This window comes from Coenobita brevimanus, chromosome 79 (genome assembly GCF_032717465.1).
Source record: "Coenobita brevimanus isolate Jiangsu-jjx chromosome 79, ASM3271746v2, whole genome shotgun sequence".
Lineage (NCBI taxonomy): Eukaryota > Metazoa > Arthropoda > Malacostraca > Decapoda > Coenobitidae > Coenobita > Coenobita brevimanus.
This window is the reverse complement of record NC_137032.1, coordinates 16204812-16229764: the sequence shown is the minus strand read 5'-3', so window position 1 is coordinate 16229764 and position 24953 is coordinate 16204812. Positions and strand designations below refer to the sequence as shown.

The window sequence follows — 24953 nt, the reverse complement described above, 5'->3', positions numbered from 1 at the left end:
GAACGAGGTAAGCTGAAATGGTTCTCAGCCATGGAAGTTATTATTCTAAAGAAAATCAAGAATGTATAGCCTGATGGTCATATTCTTATACATTTCCTTCCCTTGTAGAGGCATGGGAAGGAAATCTTTAGCAGAACTTGTTTTCTTAAAAAATTCCTTACCTACCTGAATTGCATGAAGAGAAAGATTTTTCCTTTAAGCAAACAGAAATTATTGAAATTTGAAAGAGTTATTTGACACATCTCTTCAAAAATTCCTCCACAATATTTGTGAATTCTGTTGTGACTTATTGCCATAATCATATTTAAAAACTTGAAGGAAGTTACTATATTATTTTATTTATACAATTCACGACTACATACCAATGTTTAGGTGTTATCTGTATTTCTTTTAAAGTCTCAACCTATTCAGCTGAAATGTTTAGTCAGACTGAAACAGAACAGATGATGCACTGATGCATGGTTAATTCACACATCTCCTCTGATATTCATCCAATCTTATATGATGTGATACTGCCGGATCTTCTCCATTAATGCCAGGGTCACATGAGGATATTTTTCAAGAAATATTATGCCTGGTAATTTTCCTGGAAAAGGAAAAAATCTGCCATCAAAGTTAGCGAGCATCTCAGTTCACGTCTTCCAGCTGGAAAAAAAAGTGAGCACCACCATGCGAGTATATGAGATGGACAGTATATAATAATTCTTATACATAGGAATAACATTATTAAAGGTAATACTTTTCCTGCAATATTGTTTATAATAAAATTATTTTGCCATGAGGAGTGAACATTGCTAATGTGATTTATGACTTATGTGGTGGTGACCTCCCACATCTTAAATATGTTGTGCTTTCATTATCCAGTACAAGAGATGCGTGATTTGAACATGAATTTATAAATCTAACACTCCACCATACCAAGTATCAGCATGCTGGGTCTGTTTAGCTTGACAGGGCTATCAGCCTGGAAATTTTTCCTTCCATTCCATGGAAGTCATCAAGCACACCGAGGGGGAAAGAAAATTCCATTCGAAAGGAAAATTGGGGGGAAGGAATTATTTATATGTATATGGCTGTGAGTCCCTGCCTGTCTGTAGCACCAAATGCCACAGATGCCATTTCTTGGGAAGGTCCACAAGCAATATTGGAGAGATAGGACAGGTTACTGAGATAAGACTATGAATGGGGTGTCAGGACTTCATATTATAAATACAAATCATAACAGAAAGCATGATGGATAGATAGGTAGATAGATAGACAGAGCCCCAGAGAAGATGTGGGAATGGGAAATTAGCTTGCAACTCTTTAAGTGAAGGAATGTTGATCATGCACCGGAAGCAGTACATACACACAGACATACAGTATTCTAGAAGCTTCCACGACAGTAGAGCACACGTGACACGACCCCTGCTACACGAGAATGTAGGAATCTGAGCTCAGAAGGAGACTGGCCTTAGAACCAGCAGGTAGTAGGGAGAAGGAGGGCGAGAGGGTGGAAAAGAGAGAGAGAGAGAGAGAGAGAGAGAGAGAGAGAGAGACAGGGAGGTAGCTCACGGGACCCTACTTTATACTTCACTCATGTGTGAGGGACTTTGTTAATATTTCCAAGACAAATAAAAATAGTCCCATATTAATCTTTACCGATCATGTCATTGCATGACAAAAGGGAACGAAGATTATCTACTTACAAAACTACTCACGTATAACAACCACTGAACAACGAGTCTAATATATGTATAACTGATTCACAAAACACACTACAAGAAGCTACAAAGTTCCTGTAAGATATGGTGGCAGTGAATGTACAAACCTCATCTATGAATCTACAGTAAATTTCTACAAAACCAGGCGAGACTCTAACCAAGATTAGCTTCAGTTCTACAGTGAATTCCTACAAACTACAAACTACAAGCCAATGAGTCTACGAGTCTACAAGCCAATGAGCCTACAAGCCTAAGAGTCTACAAACCCACAAATCTACGAGCCTACGAGTCTACGAGCCTACGAGTCTACGAGTGTACAGTTGAGTCTACATTATCAAGATGGAAAACAAACAATACCTCTCACAACCAACAACTCACAACCAGCTCCTGATGGTATTCTCTCCAACCCCACCTCCGTCTCCCCGATCATCACGCTGATGTAGAGGTGAAGAGGTCACATGACGCCTTGCCAGTAGTTTAACAAAATATTGATACAATCTTCCAATTTCTACAACGAACCAACGAACTACAACCATCTATGATCACCTACAAGTAACAAGTCTACATCTCCATATTCTTCTACACGCACCTACAAGTAGTGGCAGTCTTCATCCCACAAGTAAATCACAAGAGGAAAGGACCGAGAATACATTAAGAAAGAAAAACAAAACAAACAAACCAAGAGCGAGACACGACTCACAACTCACAACCACCTGATCTCACCCTCCTCTCTCCAACTGCCTCCAACCTCCACCGCTGATGCAGAAGTGTGAGAAGGTCAAGACGACAAAGCAAATACCAAGCCCATATTCACAACTCATCTTACTCATCTTCACTCAAGTTACTCGTCACTACTCATTTACTCACCACAGCTACCAGTGTGGGAAGTAGACGTCATCATACATGTTTGCTGAGACGATGCCACGCCTATCAACGTGTGTCTGACACCCCACAACACGTCAAAAAACCCTTGAAGGACAACGCTATCACCACGTGCAACACCACTCACACCATTCCCACCACGGTAAAAATTAGTAAGTTACATAGTTACTTCATTTATACAATACACAGTAGTTGACAGAGTGGTAGACACCTTCTGCACAAACATATAAAACGTGCTGTATCGTTACACCTTAAATACATACAGTACACCTACTTCAGTTATCTGCATATTCCAATCACTAAATAATCACCAACAATAAATATTCTAAACTGTAAATATTCATTCATTTATTATAGCATTTATTTACTACCAACGAGTGTGACCATTTATACCTACATAAAATACGTGCTTCATACATACAGCTATACATTAATACATCTACAAAGTAATAAAGAAAATATACTATCACAGCTGCTCAGTGAGTGATCAAAAGAACTGTATTAAACATTTATTAATTAAAGTTACCTAATGGAAACAGACAATTGAATTACACACACACAAAAAAAAAAAAGGCCAACACAAATGACATAAGCAAGATTGAACAACATCTTCCACACAATCGTGAAGACAAAGATTTCTGCACAGTGCTGACACATATAATGCCCACGATAGGTACAAGTGAACAACAAGTCAGTGCATATAGTTAATACTGTATATAGTGTATATATATTTTTTATATAAAATAACAAAATATGGGGCTATTTAATTTCACTTTCATTAATATCATTGCAATATAAACTAAATCTTAAAAAAGGGTGCCAAGAGAATTAACCAGCAATTATGCAACCTCGAACACCACCAAAAAAGCATAGTCAAACGAAGAAAAACAAACCATAGAAAATCAATACATACAAAAAAAAGAAAGAAAAAGAAAACAAACTACAGTAAGATCACATAACAAACAAATAAAAATAAGTGTGTTACTGGAAATGCCAAAATACCACATAAACTTCTTCTATATGTGAAACAAAAAGCAAATTAGTGTTCTCCACGAGCCAGTGGCATGGCACATCATCAATATCATCGACCGCAGCATGACCGGATTAGTGATGTCAGGACTGAAATTATTACAATTATGTAACGACAAACGATTGCATTATGTTACACTTGCTACAATTATGTAACAAAAAATTATATGTAACAATTATGTAACGACAAACGATTGCATTATGTTAAACTTGCCACAATTATGTAACTACAAACAATATGTAACTTCATACAGTGTTACAGATATGCATTACCACAATATGATGTAACAATTCATACAGTGTTACAGTTATGCATTACCACAATGTTACCACAGTATTATGTAACAATTCATACAATGTTACAGTCATGCATTACCACAGTATTATGTAACAATTCATAGTGTTACAATTATGAATTACCACATATGTAACAATTCATACAATGTTACGATTATGTATTACCACAATATTATTAAACAGTTCCTACAATGTTACAGTTATGCATTACCACAATATTATGTAAGTTACAGTTATGCATTACCACAGTGTTACTACAATATTATGTATAAATTCATACAATGTTACAGTTATGCATTACCACAATGTTACTACAATATTATGTAACAATTCATACAATGTTACAGTTATGCATTACCACAATATTATGTAACAATTTATACAATGTTACAGTTATGCATTACCACAATATTATGTAACAATTCATACAATGTTACTGTTATGCATTACCACAATGTTACTACAATATTGTGTAACAATTCATATGCTGTTACAGTTATGCATTACCACAATTACTACAATATTATGTAACAATTCATACAATGTTACTACAATTCTGTATTACCAGAATCACACAAGTTAGGTGAAATATTAGACATTACTAAAGGGATAACTCCATATGTAATGTAATGACCTAGCAATATTACCATTGCACAATTATATGCATATGTCTGTTATACGTACACATCTTAAGAATTTAATACAATAACCAATTTAACCATACAGGTATTCAATTATGTATACAACTTGTTTAAAATGTAATATTACTGGATCATTGCACTATTACCATGAATATTATATCTGTACAATATTATAATCAATATTATGTATTGAGAGTGAAGAAGAAGAATATTATGTATTAATAGATTAGCATATGTCAATGCTGATTGCTGTCAGGGGACCGCCAGCTGCGTGACCGAGCGATGTCAGGACTCCATATTATAAACACAAATCATACAGAAAGCATGATGGATATATAGGTAGATAGATAGACAGAGCACCAGACAAGGTGTGGGAACGGGAAATTAGCTTGCAACTCTTTAAGTGAAGGAATATTGATCGTGCACCAGATGCAGTACATACACACAGACATACAGTATTCTAGAAGCTTCCACGACAGTAGAGCACACGTGACACGACCCGTGCTACACGAGAATATAGGAATCTGAGCTCAGAAGGAGACTGGCCATCGAACCGGCAGGTAGTAGAGAGAAGGAGGCTAGCAACATGAGAGAGAGAGAGAGAGAGAGAGAGAGAGACAGGGAGGTAGCTCGAGGGACTCTATACTTCACTCGTGTGTGAGAGACTTTGTTAATATTTCCAAGACAAATAAAAATAGCCCCTTACTGATCTTTACCTCTCCTGTCATTGCATGACAAAAGGGAACGAAGATTATCTACTTACAAAACTACTCAAGTATAACAACCGCTCGTCCACGAGTCTAATATATGTATCGACATATATATATGTATATGTATCTAATATATTTGTCGACAAAACACTACAAGAAGCTACAAAGTTTGTGTAAGAGGAGAAGCCCCTCGGAGAGAAAAGACTGATAGAGTAAGCAGAGGGATCACTTGTAAGAAAAAGATAAAGATTGTTGAAACTCTCTCTAAAGCGGTGTTGTACACTTTGCTCGAGGTTATGAACTATTTCAGTATGAAGACGTGTATTTTACTTTGTTCTTGCTAGCTTCACACAGTTTTATTTAGAGTAAAATGGATTTTGGAAACTGTAGGATTTTGATATGGATTTCATCAATCCACTTACAAGGGGAAGTCATTACTACTGTAAGTTAAATCATCTACAGGTGGTAAGGACAGAAGAAAGCCTTCGTACTGAAGGGGTTAAGAATAGACAAGTCATAAGCTGCTTCACCAGGTTGATCAGTGGCTGGAGAGGAGAGCAAATGATGGTTAAAAAAAAAAAAAAAAAAACTGAGATCATTAACAACGGAGATTTCAGAGAATGGAGAACTGAAAGAATGTGTTGTCCCTTAAAACTAAAATAGTCAAAGAATTTTATATAGTCCGTAAAATTATTTGTACACAGCACTGATAGTTTTATTCAGAGAATGCAGGAAAGCCGAGGCCAAGGTGCAGACAATTCAGAAGACAAAAATTTATAACACGAGAGCTTTGTAAACCGTTGCATGCATACATGCAACTGCCAATTTTGGCTGTAAAATGAGTATATAGTAGTAGGTTACACAGACGAATTTATAACAACAAGAAGGAGGAAATAAATATGAGATTTAGAGGAGGAGTTATGTTTAGTAATGAGGAAATTCGAAACTAAGGCCCTAGACATTTCGGTCACCGTGAGAGAGGTTGATAGCAAGGGTATTTATATTCCTTGCGCTCAGGACTCCAAGGCAGAGTGTTGTTGCTGTGCAGCCATTTTGTATGTTATGAAACAGAATGTACGATGTGTAGTGTACTTGTAGTTTGATGTAGACAGATGAATATGCTTAAAAGAGCGTACTATTCTCTGTGTTACTGAAACTGCAAAACATCGGTAAAATGAGATGGTCAGAAGCTATGTCGTGAGGTCTAGTGAAGCGACAGCTTCAGCTCTCCCTACCACCGACCTACATCCAGTTCGAGATAACTGCCATTCTATTGGTGTACTTAGTTTATGGCATTATCATGGAAACATCTCCAGTCACCTCTTTGGGATGGAATCTATCGACTGCCTTCACTGCAGCCGGAGCATGCATGCTAAATAAGATACCATTGGTATTTCAGGGATGAGACATAACACTCACCTGCAGTGGCTACTAAAGAACGGCCTGGTTCCAGTATTAGGGTAACATTGTCTGGCAGAAGGGGAGTAACAGCTCCTACCAGCTCCTTGGGGCTTGGCGTCGTGACTTTATGTTTCTCAGTCTCTGCCTTCTGCCCCTTTGTCCATGCATTACCTTTACCCACTTCCTGACTACCCTTATACCCTGAAGGTAAGGGTGAAGAGAATTCAACAGCCAGTCCACCACCGAGGTTGATTATATTGGCACCAGACCATCCACTGCCTCGGATCTGTTAAAATTATTTTAAATAAGTAGAAGGAAAGCAATTAATAACATATATATGACATTTTTCAAAGCTAGCTTCTAGCAGTTTCATTTTATAGGCAAAATATAAGACCCCCGCTTTTTTATCCATTAACGTATAACTGGCGAGACAGGAAGTTCATATCAAACTCACTCTTTACTGTAGCTGCGTTTGAAAACCAAATAGAACAAGTGCCTGTACTGAGATGGTTGACTAGCGTTTAGTGGTTTTGTCTGTCTTTTGGTGGTTCCTTACCTATCCTGTGGCTCTAAAACCACTTCAAATCATAACTCAAAAATACAAGAAAACTTTCTCGAGATACTAGTCCTAGGCCCATACCTGCCTGGCAATTTAAAGGTCAACTGGCATTGAATTAAATCATAGGTCGTGGCAACAAGCAACGATAAGAATACCAACATCAGTGCCAGCATCAAAGAGAAGCAGAGGAAAAAAATGCAAATAACTTTCCCTTTCAAAAATGACAGTTTAATATATAATTCACCCACAATAGTTTCAGGCAGATAATTGGTTCCTTTTTCAGATTATTCACATATAGCCTAACACTTCTTCATGATAACCATCATGTTTCAGTGCTAGTATCTTCTAATAGCTCAGCATGAGAACAACACATCGCAACGGCTCTACATAAATTTCATAACACTTCTTCATGCCCAGCATCGTACTGAAGTTTCAGTCTCTTGTTATAGAGTAGCACTGAGGACAGAAATATAAAAATTTTTGATCAAGTTATTGTGGACAGAGTATAGTACTTACCTAGCAAAAAGATTATTTGGTGACACAGAAGGCAACAAAAGAGACTGAACAACTAGACACTATCGTCTACAGCACTGTAAAGTACACACTACACTTGGTCTACAGCACTGTAAAGTACGTACTACACTTGGTCATCAACTGAGCTAGGATAAAAAAAATAATGCCACTGTATTTTCATTCTTATTCACTTTGGTAACATGGAGAACGCTGGTTTACGTCAGTACGGCTCTCACTCGATCATAGGTGACCAATGCTTGAGGTCATACCGTGGCCTTGGCCACTACAGCGTGCCTGTCTGTCTCAACAAAGATCCTTAACCCATTTAGGTCAGGTCATGGCCAAGCGTACAAGTAGTCACGCTGGAGAGCTAATTCTTATCTCATAAATAAAGCTCATAGAATTCCATTCAACTACGACTTGGTATTCAGGCTGTAGTGGTGGCCCAATTACATCCGCTTGGGCCGCTTTCACACGAGCCCACCAGTGGCTGCAATTAATTGCCTCCCAATGTTTTCAAAGGAGCCTTTCATACGAGGCCACTGCAGTTGCCCGGCCGGCAACCAGCTCCCGGGGGTAGCTCGCTTGCGCAATCAGTGTCCACAACTTGTGGTTGCTGCCACTCGCTGTAAAGCATTGTTTCAAATCGGAGCTTTCATACGGCGCCACCAGTTGCCGAACCCTTCACACTGGGCCGCCAGTGGCGGCCACCGGTGGCCTCGTGTGAAGTCGGCCTTAAAGTAAACCAATTAAACTAATCAAAGAGTAGCGCACGGAATTTCATACAACCATGACTTAATATTTAGGTTGTGGGAGAGGCTCACTTCCGTCTGGCAGGTTTAGCATGGTTATAATTAAACGATTTTAATCGTTATTAAAATCTATTCTAATCAGAGAAAAATATCACTATATGCATACCATAATTATTTTTCATATATATAATATCTGAGAAAATAAAGACATTTTACAGTATTTTGTGTGTCCTTTATTACTGTTCATCCTATAAAAATCTAGTAACAACGTTCAGACAGACAGACAAACCCACCACACATAGAGGCAGTTCATTCTGCTTCATGAGTTGACTTGTACAGCTGTACTGGACGTGCCTCTAAACCGGACACTTGGTGAGGAATAACAGTTTGGTAAATTTACTGGGTCATTTTTTATCCATTAATGTGACTCTACATGTTCTTTTTTAACATTACTGATAGTGGTCAACTTTTCCTAGAGACACACTACCCAGTGAGGACCATCATTTTGATAATTTTACTTATTTTGTAATCATCTGTTTACTGGAATGACTTATGAGAAACTATTTGTACATTCAGTCTCCACTCTGTGCATTTCTTTCATGGATTACTCTGAACTGCATTAATGCCTTTGAATTAGTTTAATTTAGTAGCTCGCAACATGGGATGTGCCAAAGTAAAAAAAATTAAGAGCGAATAACTATTCAAGTAATAAATTTTAAAAACATTTCATTTTTATTATTTTCCATCCCTGCCGTCAGATGAAAATAAGCCTGTGTGCTAAATCCTTAACTGCAATGGCAAGAGCGATGATGGAGTCGACAAGGGCACTGTTGTGAGCAGCTGTCGTCAATGTCAATGAAACATAACAGGCGCCCAGGCAATCCTAGAATTTCTCCCTGCAAAGTGTCTGGTGTTGCCCCGAGGAAGTACAGTGCCGAGTCTACTGCACTGAGACAACTAGCCTTTCAATCCAGTGGCACATTTTCCATTATATTCTTTCTATCCCCAGACGATTTTATTCCCTTCTGGACAAACTTTTCTAACTGATGGAAATAGGCATAGCCTTCATGGACCACTTTAATTTTAGAAGTTTCTCCTAAGCTGTATAAAACCATCTGACTGTAGCAAGAATATATCAGCAGAGGATCGCCAGAAAGAGGGAGTTAATGAGATAGTCGTGAACTCCTTGACCACTATAATTTTTCTCAGCTCTACAGCATCGTCTGGTATTTATCTTAACTAAAAACTCAGACAGCGAAGGACCAACCCCTTTAAACCGATAACGTATTTTCTGGCTTATTCTTGCTACCTCCAGACGATATTATTCAGCTTAGGGAACACTTTTCTTTCGGATGGGGGTTAATATAATCATAATAAAATCTTTCCACTACTGTAATATCCTTCTAAGACGGATGTTATCCTGATTAGAATGATTAATCATGTAACAAGACGATAATTTCCTGTCAAAGAGTTTTCATGGTACACATTCTTGCTGCACCTTAGAATAAATGATAATTATAGCCTGCAGAGGCTGAACAGCACAGACATAACGATAACGGCATACCTTGTTGAGTGTTTGTGTTGATGCAATCATTAGGTCTGCATAAGCTTCCACTCGGGTGATGGCGGATCCAATATGGACATGAACACCTTTCACATCAATGTTCTCCTTCGCTCCTCTTAGCTCGTCCAAAACCTGGGTACGATTCATAGGAATACAGGCAGTTGTTGCATCTAGTATAAAATATAGCAAGTATTCCGTAAAAACAGTATTGGAAAATTGGAGAAATATGAAAATCAGCACACGGGTAACAGTGGAACTCTGGCAGGTAACTTTAATTGCTGTTTTTCTTAACATGAAAGAACCTAAAAATTACAACTTATAACATGGATTCAATATATTTACAATAAATATCCTGTCGTACCTTGAGCCGCGCTTTCGTGAGGCTTTCAGAACAATCTCGACCGGTGTAGGCCAGTACCGTGGCTATTCTGTCGTGAGTGTTTCGAACAAAATAAACCGGTCGGGACTGGTCTAAGGCGGTCTTGCCCCAGAGCCTGGCCAGGTTTTACACAGCCCTGCACACAAGGATGAGTGGTAGCACTGGGCAACAAAGAAGCCAAGAACGTCCCGTGCCCGGGGTAAAGAGCTGAAACAGCAAAGTTGGCGCACGGAAAAAAAATATTTTTTGAAATCAAATCGAGAGAGATTGTCCAGGTGCTTGAGGATGCGAAAGTGGATGTATGTGGAATAACTGAAACAAAATGGAGAGGAGAAAGTGTGAGAGAATGGGAGTATGGATGGGGTATATGTGCAGGAGTAGGTGAGAATAAGAGGGCAAAGGAAGGGGTATGTATAGTTGTGAGTAAAAGATGGAAGAGGAGCATAAGGCAGTATGGATCAGTTGGGTCAAGGATTGTGTGGGTAAAGTTGAAAGTTGGAATACAAATGTGGGCGATTGTGTGTGTGTGTGTGTGTATGCGCCAACGCAAGATCGTGCTAGAAGAGTGAGAGAAAAGTTCTGGACAAATGTAGAAGTGTGCATGGAAAAGATTGGAAGGAATAGAGAGTGTTTTTGATTGGTGATATGAATGGTAAAGTTGGGAATGTGAAGGTGGATGGAATAGTTGGTGAGTGGGGTGTGCCTGCTGAGATAGATGAGAATGGGAGTGCGTTAGTGGACATTTGTGCTGGGAGGGGGTTGGTGATAGCCAATACCCTCTTCAGGCATAAAATGATCCACAGGTATACATGGCGAGTGATGAGAAGGGTGGGTGGTGAACTGAATGAAAGGAAGGCAATGATTGATTATGTGTGTGTGGATGAAAGGATGCGAAGATGTGTAATGGATGCAAGAGTTTATAGAGGCTGGGGGAGTGGACTTTCTGACCACTACTTGGTGATGGCCAGAATTAAGGTTCAAGTAAGTTGGAGGAATAGAAGAAGGGAAAGACGAGAGGAAGGAGTAGTTGCAAGGAGAGTGGAAAGGTTACAAGAGGATGAGAAAAAGGCAGAGTATAAGAGAGAAGTGGAGGAGCGATTGGGCAAATATGATTTGGAGCAGATGGGAGACGTGGAAGGTGTGTGTAGAATATTTACAGGAGAAATATGTGCAGCATGTGATGTGGTGTGTGGAAAGAAGAGAAGACGGAGGGGGGTGCAAGGAACAGCGTGGTGGACTGAAGAGGTGAAACAGGCTGTGGCACAAAAGAAGAAAGCATACAATGAATGGATGAGAAATAGAGGCGTGGAAGAGGTTGACAGGCGGAAGAGAGAGTTATATGTAGAAAGAAAGAGAGAGGTGAAAAGATTAGTAAGAGAGAGTAAGAAGAGAGTGGATGAGGAATTTGGAAGAAATTTGAGTGTAAAGTGGAGGGACTGTAAGAAAATGTTATGGAGAGAGATGAAAAGAGTAAGACAGGGTGGAAGTGAAGTTAGCAGGGGAGTGAAAGATAAAAATGGTAGATTACTAGTGGAGAAGGGAGAAAAAGTGAGCAGAAGGAGAGAACACTTTAAGGAATTGTTGAACGTAGAGGATGGAAGTAATGCGAGTATAAGTGGCTGGGGAATGGCTGGGAGAAGGAGGGAGGTGAGAAGACAGGAAGAAATCAGTAGGATAGAAGTTGTGGAAGCAATGAAGAAAGTTAAATCAGGGAAAGCCCCAGGAATTGATGGAGTGTGTGGTGAAATGTTGAAGCATGGGGGAGAGATAGTAGTAGAATGGATGTGGAAGTTGTGCAGATTGGCCTGGGAGGAAGGTAGAGTCCCGAAGGATTGGAAGTCAGGTATAATTATTCCCTTGTACAAAGGAAAAGGGGAAAAAGAAGTGTGTGGTAATCATAGGGGCATTTGTCTTCTTCGTATAATAGGAAAAGTGTATGATAGGATACTTATTGACAGAGTTAGAGAAAGAAAAGAGAAATTAGTTGGAGAAGAACAGGGAGGCTTTAGGAAGGGAAGAGGTTGTGTAGATCAGATATTCATTCTCAGATCTTTAGTGGAAAAGTTTCTAGAGAAGGGAAAAAAATTGTATGCGGCTTTCATGGATTTGGAGAAAGCATATGACAGGGTGGATAGACAAGGATTGTGGAAAGTGTTAAGAATATGTGGAGTAGATGGAAAGTTGTTGAATGCTGTGAAGAGTATGTACGATGGTGCGAAGGCTGCAGTGCGTGTGGATGGTGAACTAAGTGAATTTTTCTCTTTGAAGGTTGGGTTGAAACAGGGATGTGTCATGTCTCCATGGTTGTTCAATCTGTACATGGATGGGGTAATAAAAGAGGTACAAGGTAGGGTAGTGGATGTTGGAGTGACCCTGGTGAGAGAGGATAGTGTTTGAAAACTCCCTGTACTGTTGTTTGCAGATGATACTGTGTTGTTGAGTGAAGACGAAGGGGAGCTGCAAGGCTTGGTGGATGAGTTTGAGAAAGTGTGTAAGAAACGGAATCTAAAGGTGAATGTAGAGAAGAGTAAAGTGATGGGCTATGAGAGAGGTGAAGTCAGTGAATGTACAGCGAGGTTGGATGGTGAGGAATTGGAAAATATGAGTACGTTTAAGTACTTTGGTAGTGTGATGAGTAAGGATGGAGGTTTGGAGGGTGAAGTGCTTGAAAGGGTACAGCAGGGAAGAAAGGTTGCTGGTTCCTTGAAAGCAGTGATAAGAAACAGGGAAGTGAGCATGGAAGTGAAAAAGTTACTATATGACAGTATTGTGATACCAACTCTAACGTACGGAAGTGAAGCTTGGACGTTGTTGGAAGGACACAAGTCAAGAGTGAGAGCAGTGGAAATGAGTTATTTAAGAGGAGCCTGTGGAGTCACATGGAGAGACAGGCTGACGAATGAGGATATAAAGGAGCGTTGTGGTGTTGATGTGGATGTGATAGGAAGCTTTATGAGGAACACACTGAGGTGGTTTGGCCATGTGGAGAGGATGGAGGGTGAAAGACTGACGAAGAGAGTGTATGTGAGTGAGGTGGAGGGGGAAAGAGGGAGGGGGAGGCCGAGGATGAGATGGAGGGATGGGGTGGAGAGTTATATGAGAGAGGGGGGTGTGAGTTGGAAGCAGGGGAGTGAAATGGCTGGGGACAGGGCGACTTGGAGGCGATTTGTTTGTGGCCACTCCAAACGGGATTGAGGCGTCTGGCAATAGATAGATAGATAGAATTTTGCTCAAATGACAGCCAACAAAGACATGGGTCAGTGATATAAATGCAGACACTACTGGAAATGAATATTTTTTTAAAAACACAAATTGAAAAAGTTAATTACTTATGAGTGAATTGTTAACATCATAACGTCTGAGAAATGGAAAATGTGCAAATGTCTATGGATTATTTTAAGGTATTGACGGGACTTATAAATGTTTCCCAGTAACAATTCCAGAAGAATACTACAGCTTTTGTCACCGGGTATTTGTTCTGTTGTAACTGTTAAAAGTAAGCTGCACATTTATTTCACTTCATGGCATAATGAGAACTCATTGTTATGATTCTAATGCTGACACACTGGCAAGCTGTCAAACATTTTCATTTATATGACTTTGAAAGTTCTGTATACACTGTTAATGACGATAATAATAGTCATATTGTTTTATTATCATCACATTCCCTTTACATAACTCGGCTGATTCCTACGTCAATAGGATTCCTCCAGTCAATAGGAGCTCATTAAGAACATAAGGACACAAGAAGAGAGGATAATTGCAGTAGGCCGGTTGGCCCATGTAGGCGTTGCAAAGAAGAGTACCGGTAACTGAACTATTAGAATGAGATGTGGATAGCAAAGAAGAAGCGTCTCCCCCGCCCTTCAAACACTCCAGCCGAAGCCGGCAGGAAAAAGTCAGAAAGAACACCACGTAATATAGAAAAACTGGCGTGGGCATGTTATAGGAAAGTGTGAAAGAAGAAAAAGAGACTATCATAATGTAACCTGAAAAGGAAAAAGAATGAATTAGTGCTAGTTATATATTTTTTTTCTATACCCACCCCTTATTTGTCATATGCGTATCTAGCCTATGCCTGAAACTCTCAATGGAAGGGGCAGCAACTGCTTTACTAGGTAGCTTATTCCCATTCTACTACTTTATTTCCAATCCAGTTTCTACCTATTTCCTTACTAAAATTGATGTTTTCTAGTTTTAAACCATTAGTTCTAGTTCTATCTTGTATGCTCACTTCAGATACCTTGCTACTGTCTTCATTATTTATTCTCTTCATCCACTTAAGTCTCCCCTTACTCTACGCCTTTCTAGTGAGTACAGACTTAGTCTTTTTAGTTTGTCTTCATATAACAGGTTCCGAACATCATGTATCATTTTTGTCATTCTTCTCTGTACATTTTCTAACGAATTTATATCCATTCTATAGTAAGGACACCAAAATTGCACAGCATAGTCTAAATGTGGCTCAAGTTGCATTATTACTTTTGATGACCTGTTGCTCACACTTCACGGAATGAATCCTAGGACCCGATTTGCTTTATTTCTCGCATTAATACAGTGTTGCTTTGGGTTGAGGTATTTACTAACTATGGGTGGGATGTTCGAAAGCTCGTAACGGCTGCTAAGATCATCGTAGCGGGTACGATAATCATAGGAGTAGACTGTAGCACCAGTCGAGCAGGGCAGTACTCCTGAGGTGGATGGAAAGCTGATGACAGGGAGTGCTGGAGCTCCCGTTTCATCAGCCCTCAGGACTAGTTCCTGACCATCCCCCTTTGCTGAACTTTTTCAGTGTCTCAGTTACACAGAGAGTAGGCCAGCATGCTCTCCAGTACAATTTCTCTAACTATCTTCACCAAACTACATGCACAGTACACACTACACTTCCTATTCTAAATTCAACAAAAATGGCGTCAATTCACCCAGCCTCGGAGTCCTCAGGGGGGGGGGGGGACCATAAATGCCCCCGCCATCTGCCCCTCTCCCGGTGACGACTCGAGGTGCCTGGAACAACTGTCTGACTCTCTTCTTCTTCATTTCTGCAACATTCGCGGCCTTTCATCTAACTTTCACTCTGTTGAGCACCACCTCTCCTCCTCTAAACCTCACCTTCTTTTTCTAACGGAGACTCAGCTGTCTGAGGCAACTGACAGCAAACCCTTTTCTGTATGCTCCTACTTTCTCTATACTCATTTCAAAGCCAAAGGTGGCTGTTGTGTATACATACGCAACGACTTATCTTGCTCTCGTGTTCCTGAATTTGATTCTTCTGAATTCTCCACACTCTGGCTTCGGCTTTCCTGTCATTCTCTGACTAAATATATCTGTGCTGTTTACTTATCCCCTAATTCTACAGACTATCAAAAATTCTTCGACTATCTTACTTCTACGATGGAACACATTCTGTCCATTTCTCCTTTCTCTGAAATCTCCATTCTTGGAGATTTCAATGTTCACCACCACCTTTGGCTCTCCTCTCCTTTCACGGATCCACCTGGTGAACAAGCCTACATCTTTTCTATCCTTAATGACCTAGAGCAGCTTGTACAGCACCCTACCCGTATCCCTGACCGCCTTGGAGAGAGCTCCAACATACTTGACCTCTTCTTCACAACTAATCCTTCTGCTTACTCTGTTAATCTTTTCTCTCCGTTGGGCTCCTCCGATCACAACCTTATTACCTTAACCTGTCCTATCACTCCGGTACGGCCTGTGGACCCTCCAGGGATGCGTCGTCTGGCCGTGAGCCATCTGAGTGTGCCTTGCGCATTACAGAGGTTATTCTCTCGAGCATGGAAGCATACATTCCTTTCTCATATCCTTTGACTAATGCAAGAAAGCCTTGGTTTAATCACGCTTGTTCTAATGCTGTCCGCAACAAGGAGAAGGCCTACAAAAGGTACCGGAGCCAACCCACCCCTGAATCACATCGTCTTTACGTTTCTGCCCGGAATCATCCTAAGTCTGTTCTTCGCTCTACTAAAAATAATTTCATCCATAATAAATGCTCTCAACTCTCCAACTCGAATTCTTCCCGCTCCTTCTGGCACCTTGCCAAAAATCTTTCTAACAACTTTACCTCATCATCCTTCCCTCCTCTTTTCTACTCTGATGGTTCTGTAGCTATTTCTTCTACTGATAAAGCAGATCTCTTCGCACAGACTTTCTCCTCCAATTCCACCTTAGACGATTCCGGTGCTGTTCCTCCATCACTTCCCCCCTCTGACTTCCTCATGGCTGACATTAAAATTTCTTCAGTTGATGTATTTTCTGCCATCACTGGCCTCAGTACTAACAAGGCATATGGGCCTGATGGGGTCCCTCCTGTTGTTCTCAAGAACTGTGCTTCTGTGCTTACACCCTGCCTAGGTAAACTCTTTCGCCTTTGTCTGTCAACTTGTACCTTTCCTTCTTGCTGGAAGTTTGCTCTCATTCAGCCAGTTCCTAAGAAGGGTGACCACTCCCAACCCTCCAACTATCGTCCAATTGCTTTAACGTCCTGTATTTCAAAAGTTTTCGAGTCAATTCTTAATAGAAAAATTTTAAGGCATCTTTCCTATCACAACCTTCTTTCCGATCGTCTGTATGGGTTCCGTCAGGGACGCTCCACTGGCGATCTTCTCACCTACCTTTCAGACTCCTGGTCATCCTCCTTTCGGGACTTTGGCGAAAGCTTTGCCATTGCACTTGACATCTCAAAGGCTTTTGATCGAGTCTGGCATAAATCTTTAATTTCCAAACTGCCCTCCTACGGTTTCTATCCTTCTATCTGTGCCTTCATCGCTAGTTTCCTTTCTGGTCGTTCTATAGCCGCTGTTGTAGACGGCCATCGTTCTTCTCCTAGATCTATCAACAGTGGTGTTCCTCAGGGCTCTGTCCTATTACCAACTCTCTTCCTTTTATTCATCAATGATCTAAGCTGTACATCTAACCCTATCCACTCATACACTGATGACTCCACCCTTCACCTTTCCATTCGGTTCCCGCAACGCCCATCTCAACAGTTACTTCAACAAACAAGGGATGAGGCTATGGCACACCTAATGTCTGACTTGGCTCGTATCTCTGACTGGGGTAAAAATAATATGGTTGTCTTTAATGCATCTAAGACTCAGTTCTTACACCTATCAACCCGACAAAATCTTCCACAGGTATACCCACTAATGTTTAATAATATTCAGCTTAATCCTGCATCATCCTTGAACATGCTTGGGGTTTCATTTACTCGGGACTTATCTTGGAAAAATCATATTACATCTCTTGTAAAATCTGCTTCCAAGAGATTGGGTGTGCTAAGCCGACTCCGCTCTTTCTTTACCCCTGCACAATTGTTGACTCTATACAGGGGTTTTATCCGCCCCTGTGTGGAGTACAACTCTCATGTGTGGGGAGGCTCCCCACATACAGCTCTTCTCAATAGGGTGGAGTCAAAGGCTTTTCGTCTCATTAACTCTCCTCCTCTTACTGACTCCCTTCAACCTCTGTCTCTTTGCCGCTCTGTTGCATCTTTATCTCTTTTCTATCGCTACTTTAATGGTCACTGCTCCTCTGAACTGTCTGCTTGCATTCCTCCACCTCTACGACGGGCGCGTAGCTCCCGTCTGGCAGCAAACTCTCATCCCTTTTCTGTCCAACTCTCTAATGCAAGAGTTAACCGTTACTCCCAGTCTTTCATTTATGCAACAGGTCAGCTCTGGAACTGTCTCCCTCTGTCTGTATTTCCTGCTGCCTATCTCCAGTCTTTCAAACGCAGTGTGTCCAGGCATCTCAAAATGATCGGAGCTTGAATTTGGCTCTGTATTGTATTTTGTTTTTCTCTTGGAGGGAACTGTTACTGCGGGCTCATGGCCTTTGGTTCCTTCTTCCTCGCATAAAAAAAAAAAAAAAATATCGCGCTCGTAAACCGCTAGGGTGTATGTTCAAACAAATTTTACGATGCTCCATCCGCCATATTTGCTCATAGCGCAACGATTTCTGACAAGCACTCTTAAGCTGATCGTAGGGTAGCACAGTGGATGTTTCTCTAACAAACTCTATCAAGTGATGCTGAGTTTGTTTATTTACCCTTTTCTGTGAACGAAGGTGGAGTTACAAGTGGTTTTACAGGTAGAACTGGCAGTACGAAGAGAGATGAGACGTGAAAGGAACTACAGAGACAGACTGGATCCATTTGCTTACAGTGCCGAACATTTGTTGAGATACTATAGGTTTCCCAGACAAGAACTTCATCATTGGTGTGCAAGAGTTGAACCACTAGGTGGACCAGCGACAAGAAGATCCCGTGTTGTGCCATGTCATTTACAGGTGTTAATGACATTCAGATTTTATGCAAACGGGTCATTTCAGAGTGTTGGCAGACACATTCGGCTTAACACAGGGATGTGTGAGCAGAATAATTAACAGTGACACATGTGTTGTACAGAATATATCTTAGAGAAGTTAAGATGCCAAGAGGTAAGCAAAGAAGGGGAATCTACTTACAACTGTAAAAATGCAGACCGATGCACTGTTCATTAAAACATGGTTTAACTCTGTGGGAGTCGTTACAATACAGTCTGAAGCCAATGATATATTGTTTATTCAAGTAAAAGGGTCTCTGCATTTCGATATTTTCAAAATTATCAATATGTTTCGTTAATATCTCGTCCCATGCCGCTTGTCTTCTGTCAGCAGTGACTTTGACGCTAAACCTTTCCCTCAGCACTGTCTGTCGAGCCAACCCTGTATTAGCGCCATCATCTTCTCATCTGTAAAATTTGCTCGACAAATTCGCTTGGTGGGGGGCTTGTCACTTGCCATTTCTCAAATGTCTTGGGATGAATACCGTAGTTGCTTGAGTGATGTAATTGCGTGCTTGGAGGAGTGTATTTGTTTACATTTTGAAAGTGCATTATGATTGGCTCACAATCTCTCAAGTTTATGAGATCTCTCTTCTAATTGGCCCAGCGACAATCAGTTGGGTTGCATTATGAACAATAGGAACGGAATGGAACGGGTTTTACAATCGCATCATCGTGAGCTACGAGGGTTGTCCCGAGCATTGGAAGATACACCGTTAGCGGTTATTGTAGCTAACGATCAAAGATGGCCGCTACGAGAGCGTTACAATGATCATAGCGACGTCTGGCAACGATGTTTTGAACATCCCAGCCCATAATTAATAGATGTCTCTCTCATTCCCATTTACTAATTTCTTTGTTATCTAAGTTGTATTTAGTATGTCAAGTAGCCTTGCCTACGTTAAGGATTTTACATTTTTCAAAGTTAAATTCCATTTGCTAAGTTTTAGACCGTTTAGACAATATATTGAGGTCCTTTTGTATGTTATGGCAATCGTCGGTCAAGTTAATGATACGCCCTATCTGTGTATCGTCGGCAAATTTGCTAATACTGCTAGTGATTCCTAAGCCAAGATCATCATATATATATATATATATATATATATATATATATATATATATATATATATATATATATATATACAGGAAAAGCAATACCAGTGTTGCAACGAACAGCATATTTATTATGTCCAGACGTTTCGACATATTCATCTATGTCATCTTCAGTGGATCTAAAAAGATGAAAAAAAGACCTGTAAGGTATTTAAAATCCTAAAAGAACTATATGAGCATGAGCTCATCGGTGGCTCAATGGGTAGAGAGTTGGCCTGCAGTCCTGACGGACCCGGGTTCAAATCCCGCTGAGGCAGGGCACAGTTTAAGGATTTGAATTTCATAAAAATCAGACTTTACTGATCTACCAGAAGGCCCGCCGACATGTTGTAAAAATACCCCCGCTAATACCAATACACCAGTCCTGTATGAGACAGCCCTAGCATGTATTCAAAATGGACGGTGGGTGTTAGCGCCGAAGTGGTGACATGTAGAGGTGTGCGGTACGTAGGAGGACTACTGGACCTTGAAAGCAGGCTGTGAAGCCTATGCCCAGAGTCGGTCACATAAAAAAAAAAAAAAAAAAAAAAGAGAAAACGTAGTGTTAAATTATAGGGGGGACTTAACTGCACAATATATTCAGAGGGACAGCAGACAGACAATTGTTTAGGGCGGGTTTTTGTTTATAAATATGAATGGATTCTAGTATTCTTAGATTCATACTGGTACATGTGTCTATTATACAGAAATTCTTGGGATCAACAGAAGTATTACAAATATATGAATGTTCCCTTACCGCTGAGTGAGGAGGGTCGCTCACAGGGAGACCTGACCTGCTCGACTGACCTCTATGCTCGTCAACCCTTAGCTTGAAAGCTCGTATTGTGCTTCCAATATACCCTGTATGGCAACTAGGGCACTTGTATTCATAAACGACTGACGAGCGGAGGGCAGTCGGTAGTCGGTCTTTGTAATTAAAAAATGATTGAATCTGAAGATCATTCTTGTGAACAAATCGGAACTTTATTTGAGGATAGAAAATAGAAAAGTTATATTTCAGTGCCCTCTCTATCTTTTCTGATACAGTACCAAGAAAAGGTAGAGAAAGATACATTTCCTCCTTACTCACTGTACATACGGGTTGCTTTGGACTGTAAATTTTGGCTAAGAATTTTCTAACACAATTATCAAAAAGAGCAGTACTGAAACCATTGTTAGCAAAAAAAAATCTCAAAAATGAAATCTCCTGATGGAATAGGTTGTAGGTGGAAGTTAGGTTATAAGCTCTATACAAAAGTGTTCTAATTGCATTCAACTTAAAAATAAATGGACAGTAACTAAAAAAGCTAGTATCCAAACCCGAGAAAGTAGGCTTACGATATACAGACATAACCAGAGTGCCATTTAACTTCTGAATTAATAAATCAAGAAAAGGGAGTTTACCGTTAACTTCACATTCCATGGTAAATTTGATGTTCTTATGTTGTTTATTTAGGTAGTTTAAAAAAAGTGGAGCATGGCTTTCATCTTGAAATATAAGTAGAGTGTCATCCACATATCTACGATAAAGGATGGGTTTAAAGTATACAGGACAATTATCCAGCCATTTTTTCTCCCAAAAACAGAGAAAAGCATTAGCCATAGTCGGACCCAGAGGCGAGCCCATAGCCACACCGTCTACCTGTTTATATACCTCGTTATTAAATATAAAATGGCAGTCCTTAACACAAACAGAAATCAGGTTTTTAAAAAAATTTTTACTCATACCCATGACTATATCCATATCATTAAATAATGAATTTACACATAACTCAATAGTTTCATCCAAGGGAACATTTGTAAACAATGAGGTGACATCAAAACTACACATGTAGCAGGAGGTTGGTAGTCCGAATCCAGAGAGAAAGTTAAAGAGCTCATATGAATTTTTAACCGTATATTCATTGGTTGTTAAACCCGAAAGGATGAGAACTAAAAATTTGGCTAATTTAAAGGAGGCGGTTTTAAATGCAGCCATGATTGGTCTAAGAGGTATGGATTGTTTGTGAACTTTAGGTAATCCATACAGAATAGCTGGTGATGAGCCACTAGGTTTTAAAGACTGTGAATATTCCTTTGAAACAGTTCCTTTTAAAACCATAGATTTTAATAACCTGTTTACTTTATCCTCTATTTTCATGTTCAGTTCCCTCAGAACAAGCCTGTCTCAATATATATATATATATATATATATATATATATATATATATATTGTTACATAGCCTATGATTTCATCATCCTTTGTGTAATTTTAACGCACAGTATGCTGCATGTTTGATCACGAGCGTGTTCTGCCTCAGTCCCCCCTTCTACCGTTATAGTAGAGTAAGTCGTTCTTTCTGTTGTTCAGAGCAGAATTGTCAACTCTTTGTCCCCATGGCTTCATTTGCGCATCCTTCTTACAAGTTGTATCAAGCTCTGCCGGTCCCTATATAATGAGCTCAGTCTCTGCATTATTGCCACTTAGATCTGCTCCTCATTTTGTTCACATCTCTGTCCTCCCCTGTACAGTTGTTATTATTGCGAGTGCTCAGGAAGTCTCCAACCATCTACCAGCTGTGTGTAATTTGAGTATAACTGTTGGTGCATTTTATCTTGTACTGTGTAGCATAAGGTTGATTCTTAGTCCTAGTAAGGTTTTTGTAATTTATGTAAGGGTTCTTATTGTCAGCCATCATTAATAATATTTTGTATCTGTAATAATATATCTGGCATTCACTGAGTATTATCTAGTATCTCATTTTAACAGGGCTGACTTAGATAAATTTACTCATGCTAATTTCGTGTTAATAGAGGCTATTGCAGTTAACCATATATTTAACCTGTTTTTTGCCATTACATTATCCTTATGAGTCCTGAATGTTTTGTTGTTAGTTTGAGCATTAAACTTTAACTTGTAATTTTACCTAACTCTTTTGTTTTGAACCTGGAACTTTACGGGACAGTAGTGATTTTTAGTATTCTCACTTAAAGTGTACATTATCTTTCTCTGTTCCGTAACATAAATTTGGCGACCTCACCAGGATATTCAGGATATTATCATAAGGATATTGCTTGATATTTTGTGACTGATTTATTCATGATGTCTATTATTACTACGCTTGATGAAGCCAAAGATTTTTTGTCAAATGTGCAAACAGTGTGTGATGTAGAAAACAACAAAGAATGAACTTAAGCTTGTTGCTCAACAATTGGGAATTGCAGTTCACTCTCATCATTCTAAAGATCAAATTGTTGGCATGATTAATAAAAGCTTGTTTAATGTAACTCCTCCAAATGAGCAAACGCAGATTGAATTAGCTAAGTTACAGCTAGCCCTGCAGGAGGCTCGTGTCAAGGAGGCTGAATTTCAAGCACGTGCTAAGGAGGCTGAGTCTCAGGCTAAGGAGGCGGAGTCTCAGGCTAAGGAGGCGGAGTCTCAGGCTCGTATTCAGGAGGCACAGATACAGTCACAAGTTGAACTTGCCAGGATTCAGGCAGACCATGAGTATCGCATGAAACAAGGTGGAACTGGATCATCTAGCTCTGATGATTTTGATGTGGCTAAAAATGTTAAACTTGTCCCTCCTTTTAATGAATCTGATTTAACTAAGTATTTTCAGTTGTTTGAGAGGGTAGCTACAGGTTTTAATTGGCCCAAAAAGTATTGGCCAGTACTCCTTCAAACTGTTCTCACCGGTAAAGCTCAAGTAACTTATGCATCTTTGCCTCAGGATCAATCTGATAATTATGATGTAGTTAAGAGCTTGATTCTTAAGGCCTATGAGCTTGTTCCTGAAGCCTATAGAGTAAAATTTAGGACAACTTATAAGCAAGATAAGCAATCCCATGTTGAGTATGCAAAAATCAAAGAAGATCTGTTAGAGCAGTGGTTAAATTCTAAGAATGTGGATTCTGATTTTGACAAATTTAAGCAGATGATTTTGCTGGAGGATTTCAAAAGGTGTATTAGTAAAGATGTAAGCCTATATCTTGATGAGAAAAGAATAGATAATTTGTCTGATGCTGCAGTTTTAGCTGATGAATATGTTCTCACTCACAAGAGATATTCTGGAGAAAAAGGGAAAGCTGAGAGTAAGTACGTTGCCTCTACTCAGAGTACAGGTAACAGGGAAGAGAATAAAGATGATGTTTCTCAGGAAGTAAATACCAGCTTCACCTCTAGATTTCAGAAAAGTAAATGTACTTATTGTAGTAAGCTTGGTCATACTACGGAGAAATGTTTCAGGAGACAGCGTGATGTGAACAAAAAGGAGTCTTTAAATATTCAGTCAATTGGTCTAGTGTCCACTCTTGAGAGTTCCCAGAATTCTTTAACTGAGTTAACTGAACCTGCTTTGAGGGGTAACTTAAATTCTCATGATGGAGCTCCTCTTTTGAGCAGTAACGTGGGTGACACTCTCAAGAGTTCATGTGCTAATTTCCTGTTTGATGGTTTTGTCAGTCCTCTGGACAGTAATGACAGGAAATCAGTTAAAATATATCGTGATACAGGTGCTTGCCAATCCCTTATGCTGACCAGTGTTCTAGGCTCTAATGTTAATTCCTCTGATGAAACTGTAATCTTACAAGGTGTAGGGAATAATTACTTCTCTGTCCCTCTGTGCAGAGTGAATTTAGAGTCTGGTTTTGTTAATGGTTCCGTTATGGTTGGGTTGGTTGAGACACTCCCAATGTCAGGTGTAACTTTCTTACTTGGAAATGATATTGGTGGAAGTCAAGTGTGTCCAGCTCCTCAGTTGTCTAGTGAGCCAGTGGCTGCAACCCAGGATTGTGATGTCCCTGATGTGTTCCCTGCATGTGCTGTCACTAGGGCTAAGTCTAAAGTTACTGGTGATTTAGAGGATAATGATGATGATGATGTTATCCTAGCTGACACTTTTCTTGCTAATTTGGACCACTAACCAGATGAGGCAGTACGCCGTAGTGTTGATAATTTGTCTCGTCAAGAGTTGGTTGAGTTGCAGGTTGCTGACCCTGAGCTGAAAGGTCTTGCTAACTCTGCTTGCAGTGAGGAAGAGTCAACTGGTGCTTCTACTTGTTATTATACAAAGTCAGGAGTACTTATGAGGAAGTGGAGACCCCCAACAGC

The 24953-nt window shown here is 39.9% G+C and overlaps 1 protein-coding gene across 1 annotated transcript in view; it reads right to left on the bottom strand.

Annotated features, from left to right (window-relative positions):
• Nucleotides 1-24953, bottom strand: part of LOC145409040 (uncharacterized) — a 144224-nt gene that overhangs the window by 13257 nt on the left and 106014 nt on the right. The window contains exons 6-7 of the mRNA XM_080279599.1: nt 10052-10183; nt 6682-6949 (exon numbers count right to left, since the gene is read on the bottom strand). Of these exons, the coding sequence (XP_080135725.1) occupies nt 6682-6949; nt 10052-10183 (400 nt within the window). The remainder of the gene's footprint in view (nt 1-6681; nt 6950-10051; nt 10184-24953) is intronic.